General features: G+C 38.0%; 1 protein-coding gene across 4 annotated transcripts; it reads left to right on the top strand.

Moving 5' to 3' along the window:
• The first annotated feature begins 1,811 nt into the window (after positions 1-1,811).
• On the top strand, positions 1,812-17,841 carry WSB1 (WD repeat and SOCS box containing 1). 4 transcript variants are annotated; one of them, XR_003685118.2, is made up of 10 exons: positions 1,812-2,144; positions 7,745-7,913; positions 8,798-9,066; positions 10,405-10,536; positions 12,147-12,247; positions 13,130-14,153; positions 14,498-14,670; positions 15,175-15,288; positions 16,303-16,410; positions 16,708-17,841. XR_003685118.2 is itself a non-coding variant. In XM_028521939.2 (9 exons), exons 1-9 carry the CDS (start codon positions 2,105-2,107, stop codon positions 16,865-16,867), a joined length of 1,266 nt encoding a protein of 421 aa, XP_028377740.1. In that variant the 5' UTR covers positions 1,818-2,104; the 3' UTR covers positions 16,868-17,841. The 4 variants fall into 4 exon arrangements, 1 of the variants encoding a protein (XP_028377740.1); XR_003685117.2 differs by having other exon boundaries at positions 1,816-2,144; positions 13,130-14,670; XM_028521939.2 differs by lacking the exon at positions 13,130-14,153 and having other exon boundaries at positions 1,818-2,144.
• The last annotated feature ends 280 nt before the right edge of the window (positions 17,842-18,121 follow it).

Genomic DNA, 18,121 nt, shown 5'->3' with positions numbered 1-18,121 from the left:
TGATATGCAAGGGATATGATGGCTATTCAGATTTAACATTATTTAAATCTGACATTTATTTGCTTTTCAAGCTAGGTCTCATTGACGAGAGACAAGGCAGCATGGAAGCAGGTAGGGCAGGGCAGTCAGAGAAGTTTGGGTGGAAATCTAGCACTTTGCGACTTAATGGCTCTGTGACTGCTGTCACGTTACTGTCTGTGAAATGCGAATGATTAACACAGTACTCATACTATTGTGGGTATTAAATGGGTTAATCCACAAAAGCATTTATATGGCATGGTGTCTAGCATGTAGCATGGATTCAATAAATATTCGATATTATCACAATGGGTAAACAAATCATGAAATTATTTTTCATTCCACTATCATGCTTTGTCAGTTGAGAAAATGATCAGGAAGTCTGTTGGTTAGCGGAAATAAATAAACTACAGTGGCATTAAACAATTATATAAAAAAGCCACCAAAATAATTCACAGATATTCAAGAACCAGTATCTTTCCATGAATTTGTGTGGTTCAAGTAAACAGAGGTAATAGCAGTTAGTTAAAAGAATTAGAAATGCTGGTTTATGAGCCACAAGAACTAAATTAAAAAAATATTTTTTACTCTAAATATTTAACAAGTAGCCCCACTGCCTAGCACAGAGTAAGCCGTTAGTAAGTATATTGACTGAATGTAACAAAGTAATTCATAAAAAAGGAGGGGAAATGATTTTGTTATATCTGCTGTTAGACATTGCACCATTGAAAGAATTAACATTCATGCAATGAAAAAGAAATAAGACACCATACGTGTTGTCATTTGAAATCTCTAAAGAGTTTGGCCAGGAACCTCTTCTCCCAGCCGTATCTGCCACATTTTTGAAATTCCCAGCCGCAGACGGCCTCCTATAGAGTACGGTTTCCAGCCCTCGCTAGGGCCATTAATGTGTAAATATGTTCTTTGTAAATGGGAACTAACTTGGCTTCCGACAGACACTGACACACTTATCAGCTCTGCTGTGTGAGTCGCTGTCCCCCAAAGGCCTAGACCTCGGGTGCTGGAAGTCCCGTTTCGGAGCTGAAAGGGTGGGGTCAGCCTGGCCAGACGCCAGAGCACCGTGGACCTCAGCCCTTCCGCAGCCCGGAGGCAGGCCCCGCTGCAGGGACCGGCCAGGACAAAGGGAGGTCCGGTAGTGGGGCGGGACGCCGTCAGGCCCGGGCTTCGCGGTTTCTCACGATCCGTCAACCGCGGTCCTTCCTAGAACCCGCTGGCTCACGTCAGAACCTTTACGCTCTGACGAGTGGTGCAATGCCGTGTTCATTCTGATCCCTTTTTTTCCCTCAGTGGAACAAAACTCTAGTTCCCTGGCACGTGGGGGATGGGGATGTGGCCAAAGAGTCAAAACCTGAAATGTCTTTTCCAGTTCAGCTAGTTTAAACACCATGCGATCTTTAAGTTGTGGGCTAATACGTATTCTACAATTCACAGTTTGCTTTTCAAAGGCACTTCAACCATGCTAGGGGCCACCCGCCGGGAAAACGAGACAGATTTAAATGCCCAGTCAGGAGGTTCCTACTTAGAGTTTCGGCCTCCGCAGGGATGGGGCTGGGGTTGGGGTTGGGGCTAGGGCGGGGACTGCAGCTGCAACTCCGCCTACGCCTTCCCACTCTTCCTGCTCTAGGGGATCGGATCTAGCAAGACAGCGCCCGCGCGCACTGGGCGAGCGGGCGGGGCGCCTAGCAAAGGCCGTCACGTCGCGAGCGTAGGGGAGGCGGGGCCTCGGGCTGTGTTGTCATGAGACCCCGCCCCCACATCCCTGATATTTCCCCGGCTGCCCGCCATTTTGTCTCCAGTGTCTCGTTTGCTGTCGGCAGCGTGAGAGGAAGTGTCTTGGTCTATAAGCGTCAGGCAGAAAGCAGTCTATTGTTTGTGTTTGACTCCATAGTTTGGTCCAAGGCCTTCGGAGCTTTTCCGGGGCAGTCGGCAGCGACCGCCCCCGCCCCTCCCCTGTGTCCCCGGGACCGGGAGGGACCGACTCCGCGTCACGCCCCTCAGCGCTCTCCGCTCCCTTCTCTGTGGTTGCGTCCGCATCGCGCCCCCGGAATCAGACGGTGCCCCATAGATGGCCAGCTTTCCCCCGAGGGTCAACGAGAAAGAGATCGGTGAGGAATGGGATGGGGAGGGGGGTGCTGGTGAGCGCGCGGGGGCTCGGGAGAGGCAGGGACTCCTCGAAGGAGGCTTGGGAGGAAACCGTTCGGAATCTGAGGGAAGTAAGATGAGCCGGAGCCAAGCCCTGGAGCTAACAGGAAGGAAGCGGCCCCGCGGGTGGGGGTCGCGAGGGTAAATGGGATGATTATTGATATTGTGCCTACCCTGTCCCCGGCCGGGAGGGAGGCGGTGCGCGGCTCTTAGGGCCGAGGGGAACCTGGGCGCCGGAGTAGCGAGGGCCCCGGCGACTGTGTGGCCCGGGCCGGGCCCCCCTGGGGACGGCACTTCACTCATCGGAGGTGCGAACGGGACCATTATCCTAGGATTCTTCTTGGTTCAGCGGCTGGGGCGTCGAGTACAGAAGGGAGTGCTGGACAAGTCTCGGGGGCTCTTAAATTCACGATTCCTAAAGCAGACTCGTGTGTCTTGGGCTATAATGAAAGGTGGGGTCCTCGTGTGTCTCCAACCACTGTTTAAGGAGAAGTGCAACCGAAGAGGTGCCATGGGCCTGGGAAAAGCAGTAGTTTAAAAAATGGTGTGGCGATAAGAAAGGGAGTGGTTCAGGTTCAGGGCAGGACGACTCAGAATTATCTTTCCTACACTCAGGGCCGGGAGGAGCAAGTGGGTGGGTGGAGGACAGAAGAAAGGCTGTTTCACAGAAGAGCAAACTCGAAAAAGCCTCTCTAAAACCTGGTTGAGTGGCGGGCTCTGCCGCGCCGAAGACGGAGCAGTCGATATTGAAGGTTGTGCGTCAGGACCTCAGTGGTTCAGTTGAAAGCCCCTCGCATTATTTAAATACCTCTCTTAAGGTAAAACAATCGGAACAGCTGTTGGGGGAGTTGAGGGAGCATTCACAGGTACGCTTAGTAAAAATTGAACGTGTCAAGTCATCATGTTATACGCCTTAAATATATACAATTTTTATTTAAAAAAACAGATTTAGTATCTCCCTTCCTTCTTTTAAAGGTGGATATTCGGTAGAGAGCCTTTGCATTTTCCTGTTCTTAGACTAAATACATGGAAGAGGTATTTGTAGAGAAAGGGAGAAGCGGAAGCAGCCAGAATGCCCTCTATCCTGTGTGTGGATAAATTTTTTTGTATTTAGAGACAACTTAGAATTCTGGACTTCAGTTTTCTTAAGGATAAGTTTGGTGACGGGTTAGGAGGGGACTTCGACCTTGATTTTAATAACTTAAATACGCAGAGGAAACAAAAATCATGTACGGTTTTTATTTTAACTGTACTTTAGGACTTGTGTGTCCTGGTGTGAAACAGAGAACTCAAAAGTTCTTATTTTCAGTCCAGTAGTTTTTTTTCCCTACACATAATACCCCACACGAACGAACTGCCTTTCTTAATCTGTTTTTCACCTTGATGAACCATTTTGAAAACTTGTTCAGTTTTCTTTTCTGAGGGATAGGGCTTCTTAGCATACCTGTATAAAGTAGGATCATCTACTAAGTAGCCTTTAAAATATTTTTTGTTCATATTTAGGTCTGTTATTTCTTGGATACAATATAAAGTTATTTTACTAGCTAAGTGTCAATGTGTTAAAAGAACTTGGGCCTTTTCTAACCTTCTTGGGGGTGAAGTATCATTTGGATACAAGGTTAAACACTAGTATCTCTGTAGCTTTGTCTGTATAGTAAGGACTTACTTTTACCCTCCTTTCTTGGATATTAATTATACCTCTTGGGTTCTCTGTTACTAAGGAAAGAGGAGAGACAAGATTCCATGAATGATTAAAGAAGTCCATGTGACCGGGAGTTACTGCCCTCTTTCATAGGGCACCATCCCAGATGCCCCCTTTCTGGTTATGAAATTGCAGAAATAAGGAGCTAAATATCTAGTCTGCTTGGTTCGGCAGTGACTGAGATGATGTGTTACTACTGTACAGATAGTATTTAATAATGCAGAGTTGTGTCTCACAGCCGAGTTCCTGTGTCAGGCAGCTTTTCCTTTATACAAGGTCATTAAATCCTGCATTTCTTAGGATACCAACAATTAAACCACTGCAGATAGTGTAATAAAAGTTTGTGCTAGTTTATAATATTGTACCAGTAAGTATTTAAATGAGTGCTTAAATTCATTTGATTAAATTAAAAAAGATCATTTGATATACAGGCACATATTTATAAGCAAAGAAATTAATAAGGTAGTTATTAACATAATACAGCATTTATTTTGGCAGGGTTTTTTTTATAGTGGCCCCATTTCTTGAATTTATATTCAAGAGTAAGTTAGGTTATTACTTTGTGGTCTTTGATTTATTTGAACCAATTTTTTAGTTAATTTAGAACCATCCTTTATTTATATAAGGAATTTTGTGATGGTGGCCAAGGTAAAAGAAGAAAAAACACCCTGCCTTGTTATTTAAAAGATTTTGGATTCTGAAGAATCCAAAAGAATATACGGAATGATTCTAAAATACAGACCAAAAAAAGTTTTCTGTATGAGGATTAGTCTTGCTTCTGCTGGTTAAGAGAGAGGTGAGCGCCAGTCTAACTTACCAGGAGTTGCTGAGGTTGAATACTAGGGCTAGTCTTTGAGACAGAAATTACATAGGTATACTCAGCTTAACCAGGGGCCTTTTCTTTTTAAGATAATGCTTGTATTTTTCAGTTGAATTTTAAAATTTGCTTCCCTTATTTGTGAACTTTTTCTCCTAAAATTTATGGATTTAAAAGATAGATGTGGTTGAATAGAAACCCAAGTTAAAAAAAAATAGATTTAGGCAGGGGTTGCAAATTCAGGGGCCAGGCACACAGAAAGTATCCTAGAACAATGACTGTGTAAGACTGTGGGCTTGGAGAAATGTAAGGACACATGGAACAGCAAGCCCTTTAAAAAATCATTCATATATTTAAAAATACATTTTGCAAGCCCTGGCTGTTATAGCTCAGTGGATTGAGCCTGGGCTGCGAACCAAAGTGTCGCAGGTTCAATTCCCAGTGGGGGCACATGCCTGGGTTGCAGGGTATGGCCCCCAGCAACCACACATTGATGTTTCTCTCTTTCTCCCTCCCTTCCCTCTCTAAAAAATAAGTAGATGAAATCTTAAAAAAAAAACAAAACACTTTGCAGGCACATGATGGTCACTGGTTTTGGCATACATTTTGCATTGAGAAAGCCATGTTATTACTAGTGAAGTTAATGTCACCTTGTGCTGTATTGATATAGGCAATGTAGAAATAGGTGGGTTGGTTCTGCTGCTTTGATTAAGCCACGTCTGAAGTATTATATTCAGTTCTGGGCGCCACCTTTAGAGGAGGGCAGTTATTAACTGGAGTTTATCCAGAAAAGTGATGAAGGTGAAGATGGGGAATGGCCTTGACACCATGTAATCTAAGGAATCATTGAAAAGACCAGAGATTTCAGCCTGGTGAATGGATTTAGTTGATGATGTCATAGCTGTCCTCAACATATGAATGTCACGTGAGAGCAGGAGTAAGTGGTTGGAGTGGCAAGGAGGAAGGTTTTGAGTAACCAAAAGGAAAATTTCTGATAATCTCAGCTGCACCAAATTAGGATGAGCCTTCTGAGGTATTCATATTTATGCATATCATAGAAAAATTTGTGTCAGTTTTGTTTACTTTTTATGTATTTTTTGTTTTAATTGTTCAAGTACAGATTTTGTCTTTTACTCCCATCCTAGCCCATCCCCCCAGCCCTCCCCACCTCCCTCCCATTTCCACCCCCCTAGTTTTCGTCCATGTGTCCTTTATACTTGATACTTGTTCCTGTTGTTTGTTTACTTTTTAAACTAGAGCTGCTTTGTTGATATATCAAAGAATTGGGTACTGTAATATTTAAGTCACTTAAGAATGAGAGCTTATACTTGTGCTTTCATATTCATTCAATAAGTATTTACTGAGCACCTGTCATGACAGGTGCTACACTAGCTGTGCATTCAAACTGGAAGTGTCACTGAATGAGTACATTTGGGGGTTTATATATCTGCCCTAGCAATAGGAGTATAAATGGTTCTTATTTGAACTGCAATTCATGTAAGCCAAATACATAAAAATACTCTCTAGAGATGACCAGACAACTGATCATAAAATAGATAACAGTGAAACTAAACTAGTCAGCAACTTATAATTAAGAAGAAAGGATAGCAAACTTTGAAAATAAGACCAACCCAAGATAGCATTGGTGATACAGTGATAAAGAATATCCTTTTACTAAACTGAGGAAATTCCAGCGGAGTATTCATGCACACATTTGCAGTAGGAACTTGCTGATGATGCCTGTTATTGTTAAATACAGAATAAAAATGTCTGCCCTGGCTGGTGTGGTTCATTGGCTTGAGCGCCAGCCTGGGAACCAAAGAGTCGCCAGTTTGATTCCTAGTCAGGGCACATGCCTGGGTTGCGGGGCCAAGTCCCCAGTAAGGGACACTAGAGAGGGCAACCACACATTGATGGTTCTCTCCCTCTCTTCTTCCCTTTCCCTTTCTAAAAATAAATAAAATCTTTTAAAAATTTTTTGTATGCTATAGAGAAGGTGTACTAATAGAGCATTCTGTATGCTCTGTTAATATACCAGCTTTTATAATGAATGCTAAATTTAAGTATTCCTAATTAAATGAAAAATGTGTGGGATTGTCTGGTTCTTGGCCTTCAGACACCAAAATAATTATTTCCATTTCGGGGTCAGTTTGTAGCCCATTAGGAAGATGCTTGAGGACCTCTGTCAAAGATTCACAAATGTTACTCATTTAAAGCACTGGTTGAGAGATTGGACTAGATAGTCTTTAAGTCCCTTCTAGTTCTGAGGGTTTTGTGATTTTTGTGACCTGGAAAAGATAGGAATACCCATGTTTGAACAGACCATTTTATAGTGCTTTTCTTTGAGTAATGATGTAATGTCATATGTCATGGTGGTTTATTTTTTTTAATGTCTTTATTCTATTTTTTTTTTTTTTTTTAAGAGAGAGAGGAAGGGAATGAGAGAGGGAAAGAGAGAAAGAAAGAAACATCAATGTGTAATTGCCCCTCATGAGCCCCCAGCTGGGGATCTGGCCCCCAATGCAGGCATGTGCCCTGACTGGGAATCAAACAAGTGACCTTTGGTTCGCAGGCCAGCTAGCTCTCTATCCACTGAGCTATACCAGTCAGGTCATGGTTTGTGGTTTTTGAAAGCTACATGTTTTTTGGAAGAAATTTCTTGCAAAGTCTCTTTAGTCTCTTGCATGTTAAATGTTAGTAATTTGATGAAAACATAAGGCAATGCAAAAATCAGGACTTCAGTAATTGCCAGCCCTGATCGATCATTACAGTAGTATTACTTGACCAGTTGTTTTTTTTTTAATTGAAACGTTCTAAAAAGCTCTTGCTTTGAAAAATTTTAGGAAACTCGCTTTGCTGAAACTTGAAGATGTTATATTAAGGGGTCTTCACACCAGATTCCTCTCAAAAGGGGGAAAGCAGAACTCATTATGTTGATATCCAGAAAAGGGAAAAAATAGTTATTGTAGCTGAGTAAGTTCCAAAATAATATGGAAGCAGTATCAAATTTATTGTTGGTTATATATAATTTTTTTTCTTTTTAGTGAGATCACGTACTATAGGTGAACTTTTAGCTGTAGCAGCTCCTTTTGACAAGAAATGTGGTCGTGAGAATTGGACTGTTGCTTTTGCTCCAGATGGTTCATACTTCGCTTGGTCCCAAGGACATTCAACAGTAAAGCTTGTTCCATGGTCCCAGTGCCTTAAGAACTTGTAAGACACTTTTCTTTTTTGTATTATGTATCTGTCTATAGAATTTACTGTTTTCTCTGTGGAGTAATAAAAAGATTTTGATATTTTAAGTTTTTCTTTTGTAGACTATTGTAAATATGTTTTATCTTAAATTGTGGGAGGTATTATTATTTCCTATAGGGCACTTTCTCAGATCCTTATGTGTTTCTGTGTATTAAAAAAGATTGTGCCTTGGTTTAGTGTGTATGTTATTTGTGCCAGGTCAGGTAACCTTTGTTATGTGACGCTTTTTGATTTCACAACATTTTATTAGATAACAGGTGCATAGTCATGTAATTACTTTTTATGTACTTAGCCTCTGCTTGGGTTTAATTGAGTTTGGATATTTGTTGAAAGTTTTTCTAAAATGTATCATCCTAAATTTAATCTTTCTCTGCTTTTGTGTCTCGTCTGTTTTCATGGTTATATTTATTAATGTCCTTGTTGCATATCGCTTTAGGTATAGAAACTATGGGAAACTGCTGATTATTATGGTTTTTGTTTTTTAAGGAAATTTTTGGGGTGTTGGCTTCATAGTATCTTAACTTCCCCAGTTTTTTTGTTTTTCCTTGTTTATACTTGCTTTAGGTTAATTAAAGGAGTCTTAATGATATAGTGGTTTTGAAGAAAATTTTGAAACAAACAGTTACTTCATTGTTGAACTTCCTCTTTTCAGCCACTGTGAATTTGTTTGGTCATGCCCCTGTAGCTCATAGCAACTTCCCCTTCCCATTTATAGGGTTCTGTTGTTGTTTAGTGTCACAATGATAATATTGAGGTAGTTTTAACAAACATCATTTCATATCCACAGGAGTCTGGAGTAAATAATAACTAGATTTTTTTTTTGACCCTTTCCCCCCACCCAGTCTCTTGCATGGCACCAAGAATATCACTAATTCAAGTGGTTTGAGATTGTCAAGACAAAATAGTGATGGTGCTCAGAAAAATAAGCCTCGTGAACATATTATAGACTGTGGTGATATAGTCTGGAGTCTTGCTTTTGGATCTTCAGTTCCAGAAAAACAGAGTCGCTGTGTAAATATAGAATGGCATCGATTCAAATTTGGACAAGATCAGCTACTCCTTGCCACAGGGTTAAACAATGGGCGTATCAAAATATGGGATGTATATACAGGTATGAAGTCACAATTTTAAAAGCAACTTGATTATTTTATGATGCACAGGGCATTGCTCATAGGCAACATATGATTTGAGGATTTTCACTTAATGAAAAGCAAGAATTGGTGCAATACGTCTTTATAATTGGCCTGAGTAGCATCTTCAGCTGTGGTTTTAATTGAGGATAATAGAGTTCACAGTGCTTGATCACTTGATCACTCTTTGGAGGCTATTACAGCACATTACAACAGGAAGGGCATATCTAAGGAACGTTTCCTTAATTAACACAACTAGTAATTTAGTTTGCTTACATAGCAAGGCATTTTCTTACACAATTTTCAGTGATTGATAGCTTACAGGTTTCGAGGCAAACCTGGTTTTCAACATTCATCTACCAGGGGTGTCCAACCTTTTGACATTTCTGGGTTACACTAGAAGGAGAGTTGTCTTAGGCCACACATTAAATACATAAATACTACTGAAAACTGATGAACAAAAAAAGGTTATTTGAGTAAATTTATAATTTTGCCTTGGGCCACATTCATACCCATCCTGGGCCACTGGCTGGACACCCCTGAACCCTTTATCAAGTTTTAGTGACATTTAATCTAAAGTTTAACTAGATAGGATTAGAAGTTACATTCTTTGGGTAAATAAAAGTAAATGTATTCTTCATTACGTAAAACAGTTTCTAGCTGAGAGTCTGTACTCAAAACATTTGAAGGAGTTTTAAAAATGAGCATAAAAGTAATACGTACATTAGAACACAGCACGTGATATGAACATCAAGTGGTGATGAGTAATAACATTTGATTAGATTCTTTAAAAAATTTTAAGCACATTGATGCTCATAGAAAACAAAACTCTTACAATATTATGAATAAAGAACATTTTTTTTTTTTCAGTGAGATTATATTTGAAAATTTAGGTTGTTGTGGGATAATGTGCATCTTTTGGAGAGTTCGACAGTCCAGTAGTAATCCGAGGCCAAGGAAAAGAAAAGGAAAATTTTGATTTAAAATCATACTGTACAAAGATTTAAAAATAATAATAATGTAGGTTTTCTTGATGCTAAATTAACTTGATCCAGGAGTTTGTGTACATTCAGGAATTCCTTTCTAATTTTTTCTAATAAATGTAGGCTTTGCTATCCTGGAAATAATGCTTTTTAGAGCAATGGAAATAGCAAATCTTTAAAGGTAATAGTAAAAGAATTAAGAAGTCATTTTACACTTGGTAAGCTAAAGAGATGCCCAAGTAGTTTTTAAATGGTGAGGAACACTGTTTTATAAAATAGAGGCTGTGATAAAAATTTTTTTAACATTGTCTTATTTTCCCCTTCCATTTCATTTAGGAAAACTCCTCCTTAACTTGGTAGATCATACTGAAGTGGTCAGAGATTTAACTTTTGCTCCAGATGGGAGCTTGATCCTTGTGTCAGCTTCAAGAGACAAAACTCTGAGAGTGTGGGACCTGAAAGATGATGGTATGTCTTTTTTCCCAGGCTGTGAAAAAGATTTCGTTTTTTGATATTACTGCTGAGAGGTATTGGGTTCATCTGGGGCATTTGACTTTAAAAGTGACATTATGATCATTTCCATTTCTCTAGTCCGTTGGTCCCTTGTATAGATAAAACAAAACCATAAATGTGACCCAGAATAGGAGTCAGCAGTTACTCTACGTAAACAATCTAATATTATTCAGAAACTAACCACACAGATCTGTATCAACTATTTGAGGATAAAATCTAGATCAGTTTCAGGGTTTTATTTGAACTGGCCTGTTAGTTTTTTTCTTATCTTAAGGAGGATTATTAACTTCATTTGCTTAGTAAAAATTTAAGTAGACCATGAATAACAGATATAAAACTTAGTGAGTTAATAAAATTTAGATTAAAATGTGACTTGTACATTAGAATTTATCATATGTAAGTGCTAATAATAAGCATAATATGTTGGATAGGTCAAGTAAGAAATTATGAAAAGTAGATTTACTCTTCAGTATAATAAAAGGTATGTCAATGTCAAGTACTCAGATTTTTCTGAAACCTTGATAATTGTGATGCTTACTAATAAGGTTTTGGAGAATCTACCTTGTTTGAGAGGACCATACAGAGTATTTCTTCCCTCTTCTTAGAGCCTGTAATGAGTTTATAGTTTTAATTAAAACCTTGTATTTAAATAAGATCTGCTAGTTCTCTTATAGCCTCAAGCTGGAAGTTGACAGGCTTGCTTAGGTAGCTTAAACTGAATGTGGTAGGATGCAGAACCTTTGGATTTGGAGACTTGTTCCAGCTGATGGAACCATTGCCTAATAAAATATGTTATTATTGCCAAACCATGAGGTGCTGCCTCTGCATTTTATCAATTCTCTTTGCTCAGCTGTTGAAGGGTTAAGGGATCCCAACAGTTAAAACAGTTTGATTAGTTAAATTTTTATATTCTTGCATATCAAATAGTGCTTGCTTTCTCAACGTATTTTTCAGTTGTGCGCATGTGTTTTGAGAATGGAGACTCAGTAAAATGTAAGCTCCAAGAGAGTAGAGATCTTCACTGCCTGACATGTAGTAGGTATTCAGTAAATATTTGAAAAACCAAGTTAAGATATACTTAGCCATAATTTTGTGCTTTGGATATAATGTACAAAGCACTTGAAGTAGAATGTAGGTTATCAGAAAGAAAGAAAGAAAGAAGGGTGAAAAGGCATTTTGAAGATGTTCAGTAAGTCTCAACCTTACTGTGTTTTGGTTCTTTCATTTATAGAATATACAGGGGTTAGACCAAAAGAAGTCTATCTTCTATAAATGACGGGTCAGCAGACTTTTTCTTAGGGGGCCACATGTCAAATAGGTTATACTTGTGGACCATGCTACAACTGCTATAGTTACTCCATTCTGCCATTGGAGCACGACACAAATTGGCATAATTATATTTCAGTAAAACTTTAGTTACAAAAATTAGTAACTAGTATATTCATTTGCAAACTCCTGTTATGAACAAATCACTGCCACCATAGAACTCTTTGATTTTGCCATTTTTGAATGGCACTCATTTGAAGTGGATTCTAGGGTTAATGTGGGTATTTCTTTTTGTTCAGGAAACATGATGAAAGTATTGAGGGGCCATCAGAACTGGGTGTACAGCTGTGCATTCTCTCCTGACTCTTCCATGCTGTGCTCAGTGGGAGCCAGTAAAGCAGTATGTGTCAAAGTTCCTATACATTTATTATGAATTGGATTATAATAATGTGTGCATAATCATTTTAAATTTAAGTAACCTATTAAGTCTGTGCTCGGTGTCATGAATATCTTAAATGTTGTATTTTGTGATGGGGAGAATTTGCATGAGGGAAATGAAATACAGTTATTAATTGTAAAGTGAGAAATTGGATTGCTTTTAGTTAGAAATACTATTCATAAAATATGGGGTTTGTCAAATTTATTTTTTCTAAGATCTAGGAAAGTTGATGTGCTATAGAAGAGATATAGTACAAATGTTAAGACATTCCCTTGCTAATAATTTTCTTCTTTGTTGTTCTATTTTTTTGTCCAGTTTGCTGTTTAAAAAAGTTTGAGTCCCAGCTGGTCCTGGACATTTAACTGAAAAAAAGTAACTTAAAAATTGAATAAAAATGAAAATAGCACTCATGTATGTCTTAGAGTGAACTATACAAGAAATTTGATATGGTCTGTCTTATGCTAACAGGCATAGTATACCTGTAGACAGATTAAGTATAAAGTGACTCTTAAGAGGGTTATGCTTATTGATGAATTCTGGTCATCTACCAGCTTTCGAGTTAGTATAGTTAAAGAGATTGTTTCAGCTTTAGATATTTATGAAAGGGTTGAAGTCCAAATACATGTGATAATCACGATACACTTTGAAATAATGGGGGGTGGGAGGCTGATTAAAATGCATTTTATTTAGCCAAGAAGTATGTTAAAATGATAGTTGAAAATGTTGGAAGTTTAGAAAAAAATATTTAGTTCTTTAAAAATCATAAGAAGGACAAAGCTAGATGTTGACATTGCTATTTTAGGCTGTGTGTTTTCCATATGCTTCTTGCTTTCCCTGTCACAGGTGGTGGCAGCAATATTGGTGTGATTGAGGTTATGCTGGCACCACTCGCACACAGGCGCACAATGGTGTTAGCTGGGCAGAAAGAGTGGCATCTCTGGCTACCGGGCTGGGGGCGACCTTTACCATAGGATGAAGTAACCTTGCATTCGGCTGCAAGGTGTACTGTACGTAACACAGGTGCTGGTCGATGTCCACTTTCTGCTCTTCTTTCTTTCTTTTTTTCTTTTTTAAAATAATTTCCCCCAGTGAAACCCACTGACTCCTCCAAGTAAATTGATCTTCCAGTTTGATGGAGTTGGGAGTCTGACATGTGAAACCAGTTTAATGTGATGTAATTGGCTTTCAGGTGGTTTCTCTGTATGTACTATTTTTTGGAATTCTTTGAGATGGTAGAGATATACCTTAATTAAGTTTGATCCAATTTAAAACTTGTGCTTTTTTTGCTTTGGAAGTAAAATATTGTGTCTGTGCAGAAAAAAAAAAATGTAGCCAAAGGATTGCTTTATCCCAAGAGGAGGAGAGATTGCTTACTAGGATGTTAAACCTCCAAGCTCACCTTTAGTAGAACAGACGCAGTAAACATTAGAATTCTGTTTAGAGCTGTTCTGCACAGTCTAACTACTGATTTTAGAATCTGAAACTGTATGTGAACTTGTACTAAAGTAATTTAAATGTTTTATACTTAAAATGACTGATGACTGTGTGGTCAGTTTGGGAAAAATAAGATTAGTAAATCTTGATTCACAGAAATGTTAATTGCATTATTTTCGTAAATTCGCATTTTTATTTTGTAATGTGGTTTAACGTCCTTGTTGTTTGCCAAAGAAATTTCATTTGGCTGTGAATATTCTCTTTGCTTGCAGTATCTGTTTCTCTTCCTAGGCTCACGTTGGTGACCCAAGCCTTTTGTAAACAAGTGATTATCTCAAAGGGAGATGCCAATGGAGTAACAATTTGTTAACCTTACATTTTCTGTCTGTATATTTTTTTAAAATTTGGTAGTTTCTGGAAGAAAAAGAAGAGGGTTTGTAGTACTTAACCCTATCTATTTCTGTATATTTTAGTTAATTAGTTTTTGGAATAAATGGATTTCAGTGTAACTTTGTGGTTACTGCCTTTTTTATGTTTAGGCTTATTTTTTAATTAACATTTAACAGAAACATTTTAAATAGAATTTGCATGTCTACTTTAATTAACTTAAAGACTGATTTTTAATCTGTGACACTGAGCATATTCTTTTAATTATCCATAATTTATAATGTTTAATTTAATATAATCTGAATTAAATTTAGCAGTTTTAGTTTAAGATGTGCCATTTTGACCTCTGTGTGTCTGAATGAAGCTATAACATTTTCCTTTTTATTGCAGGTTTTCCTTTGGAATATGGATAAATATACCATGATACGGAAACTAGAAGGACATCACCATGATGTTGTAGCTTGTGACTTTTCTCCTGATGGAGCATTGCTGGCTACTGCATCTTATGATACTCGAGTGTATATCTGGGATCCACATACCGGAGACATTCTGATGGAACTTGGGTGGGTACAGCATGAATTACTTTAGTCTGGAATTCATCTCTGGCAACAGTATATAACTTTTAAGAATTTACATAAATTATTACAATCACTAACATGTGAAACCTAAAATCGAAGCCTATCATAATTTAAAATAGTTATTATTTAAGTCCTTGGATAATGCAAAGCTTTAAATATAAATTCTAAGGATAAACTTGGCTATCTTAATATAGATCTTGTTATTTAGTAGGGCATGACTCTGTAGAAGGGGTAATTAGATTTAGAGTTTCGTTGGAAAAAATAGTTTAAAGTTGGACTTAATCTCAGTGCCTTAAACAGTATTCTTAAAAGGACACTAGTAATTCTTTTTAGGTCCCTTTCATTTAATTTGGTTATATCAGCTCTTCTCAAGTCTTATTTGTGTTTGTTAATGCCACTTAAAGCATTACCCAAGGACAGATGTATTTTGTACCTAGGTAGTTTGTTTCTAGTGATTCATTTCCACTGAAAACAGTATTTCTACCTCAGGCACATGTTTCCCCCACCGACTCCAATATTTGCTGGAGGAGCAAATGACAGATGGGTCCGGTCTGTGTCTTTTAGTAATGATGGACTGCATATTGCAAGCCTTGCTGATGATAAGTAAGTGTGTGAATTACGGCTTGACCTGTTTATTACTGTCTTTTAAAGATTTCTTTTCATCTTCTACTTCATGAAAACATTCTTAGGAAAGGCTAAAGAAAGAAAAAAACCTTTGCAGTTTGGGTTTTAGTGTCTCATTCTCTAGATAAGGATCTTGAAAGATGTTGGTGTGTCTTAAAAAATGTTGACCTGGCCAGGGTACTCGGTTGGAGCATCATCTTAACACACCAAAAGGTAGTGGGTTCAATTCCCAGTCAGGGCATGTACCTAGATTGCGTGTTCGATTCCCAGTTGGAGCATATACAGGAAGCAATCAATCGATGATTCTCTCTCACATCAGTGTTTCTCTCCCTATCTCTCTCTCTTTGCCACCCCCCCTCTCTCCTCCTACCTCTTATTCTAAAATCAGTAAACACATCTTTGGGTAAGGATTTTTAAAAAAAGAATGTTGACCTGACTAGTATGCATGTAAACTAAAGATAGTACATACCTTTCCCTGTGCTCCTTGTTAGCTAGTAGTTCAAGCAAACTAGGTAGATTTTTAATTAGCTTTTAGCCTAGCTCACAGATTCTTTATTTGACAATAAATCACTGTTTTCCTGTTTGCTTAGATAATGCTGAATGGCAGCTTTCTGCCATTCCTAGACATGCTCTACCTAGGTGAGAAGGTTTTATAAATGTCTTGGAATGAGACTAAAAAAGATCAGATACTAGGTTTTCAGTGTAGGAATAAGTAGAAAGGTTTTGGCTATGAACATTCTGGATCTGAACTAGGACAGGCAGGCAGACATGCATTGTAGTCTCTTAAGTGTGAGTTGATCCAAATTACCAATGTATAGACTATACAGTACTTTATAAAGCAAGTTACAGAATTGCTTGATGCCGTGATTTGTGCAAATGTGTACTATTTGTGACTCAGAACATAGTGGCATTTCTTTCTCAACATTAAAAGTTGCTTTTACCTTACTTAAATTTCCTACTAGTTACTTACTGGACAATTTATTTCCTTTCCAGAATGGTGAGGTTCTGGAGAATTGATGAGGATTATCCAGTACAAGTTGCACCTTTGAGCAATGGTCTTTGCTGTGCCTTTTCTACTGATGGCAGTGTTTTAGCTGCTGGGTAAATCTATTTTTCTATTTTTTGTTTGTTTGTTTTTAAGAGACAATTTCAGATAGTTTTTAATCAAAGCAGCCAGTATGTATTGTCAGTTAAGTCTTCCATAAGGGCTCTTTTTTGTACTATTGCTTTGTCATAAAGGAGATCATGATCGTTGGTTATGTCTCCTTAATTAGGTTTTGATGTATAGTTTGTGACTCTCATACACACCTTTGGATGATAGTTGTTTGAACTGTAGGATGTTGAAATGCATGTATTTGGGTAACTGAGCTTGTGATTTTTCTTTTTGTTTCTGTTTAGGACACATGATGGAAGTGTGTATTTTTGGGCCACTCCAAGGCAAATCCCTAGCCTTCAGCATTTATGTCGTATGTCAATCCGGAGAGTGATGCCCACCCAACAAGTCCAGCAGCTGCCGATTCCTTCCAAAGTGTTGGAGTTTCTCTCCTATCGTATTTAGAGGACTCTGCCTTCCCTACTAGTAGGGACTGACAGAGCACACTTGACACAAACCTCAAGCTTTACTGACTTCAAGTATCTGTTTTTCAAGGTTTAAAAGATTTATTTAATTTGATATGTTCGTGTACTGCATTTTGATCAGTTTTTAAAATATTTATAGACTATAGAAGTATTTCTGAACATAGAAAATGCAATTTTTTCCTAAAATTTAACTGTGAAACACACATACATGTACATATTTAGATATAAGCTGCTATGTGTTGGATGGACTCTTCTGCTTTTCTGAGCTTTAGTATTGACATGTATATAGTGCTTTAGTAGAGCCACACTATGTATCTTTGCTGTAAAGTGAAAGGAAATTTTTTTTATTCTGGGACACTGAGTTTAGATGGTAAATATTGACTTAAGAAAGCTAAATTGCCTCATATAAAATGTGTGTTTGGTGGGGGGAATCAGAAAACTGACTTGTAAGTAACATGAAGTTTTTGTATAGGGAAAGGATTTTGTTTTCCTTACAATGGCATGTGAGAGTTCCAGTTTGAATGTGACATTCAATTAAAAGCAGCCGGAATGTAACTAGAAAAAGGGTGTCTCTCCCCACCCCCAAACTGTTGCTGCAGACCTTAATTTTGGAAAGCAGCTTGTTACTTTAACCCCTGTGGTATAAAGTATTATAAATTTCAGTCAATTCGAAGATCCATCTACTGTATTATTTTATTGCTAAATATTTTGTTGTTTGTATTAAGGGATAGTTATTTTAAGACCATGGTTTTGTGTTTTGTTTGTTTTTACATGTATCCTGTGTTTCTGCAGGGGGTAATACTGGTGACTTACCAAAGAGAAGCAATACAGTATACCTGCTTTGCCTTCTGTTATTTATCTTACCTGCAGATATTAAGAATGTATGTATTATGTAAAATGCTTGATTATATATTTTTGTTGAGGTTTTTTTTTTAATTAAAGACCAAAAATCACTATCTTCTGCAAATGTTTCTTAAATATGTTGGAAGGTTTAGTGCTTTTTGTCTGTCTCCATTGTAGGATTGATGGAGCACTGCAAGCAAATTAGGCAAGAACGATAGTGAAAAAGTAGCACAAGTTACAGGGCTAGAGTTAATGTTTCAGGAATTTAACATTCACATGGGTTTCTTTGGGGAGAACTGTTGCAATAATGCTTGTTTTAAAAACTTAAAACAACTAAGCAGAAGAAAAATAGAATCTTTTAGGGGAACTAACAGGCTTATAGTAAACCTAC

The sequence above is a fragment of the Phyllostomus discolor genome, chromosome 8 (genome assembly GCF_004126475.2).
Source record: "Phyllostomus discolor isolate MPI-MPIP mPhyDis1 chromosome 8, mPhyDis1.pri.v3, whole genome shotgun sequence".
Taxonomy (NCBI): domain Eukaryota; kingdom Metazoa; phylum Chordata; class Mammalia; order Chiroptera; family Phyllostomidae; genus Phyllostomus; species Phyllostomus discolor.
The sequence above is the reverse complement of the archived record's forward strand: the minus strand, read 5'-3'. Positions and strand labels throughout refer to the sequence as shown.

Bases quoted from the DNA above. Each gene is read 5' to 3' on its own strand.
- WSB1 (XM_028521939.2), top strand. From the start codon at position 2,105: ATGGCCAGCTTTCCCCCGAGGGTCAACGAGAAAGAGATCG. The intron at 10,537-12,146 runs GTATGTCTTTTT...CTTTTTGTTCAG, and splicing joins GTGGGACCTGAAAGATGATG to GAAACATGATGAAAGTATTG. The intron at 15,289-16,302 runs GTAAGTGTGTGA...TTTCCTTTCCAG, and splicing joins GCAAGCCTTGCTGATGATAA to AATGGTGAGGTTCTGGAGAA.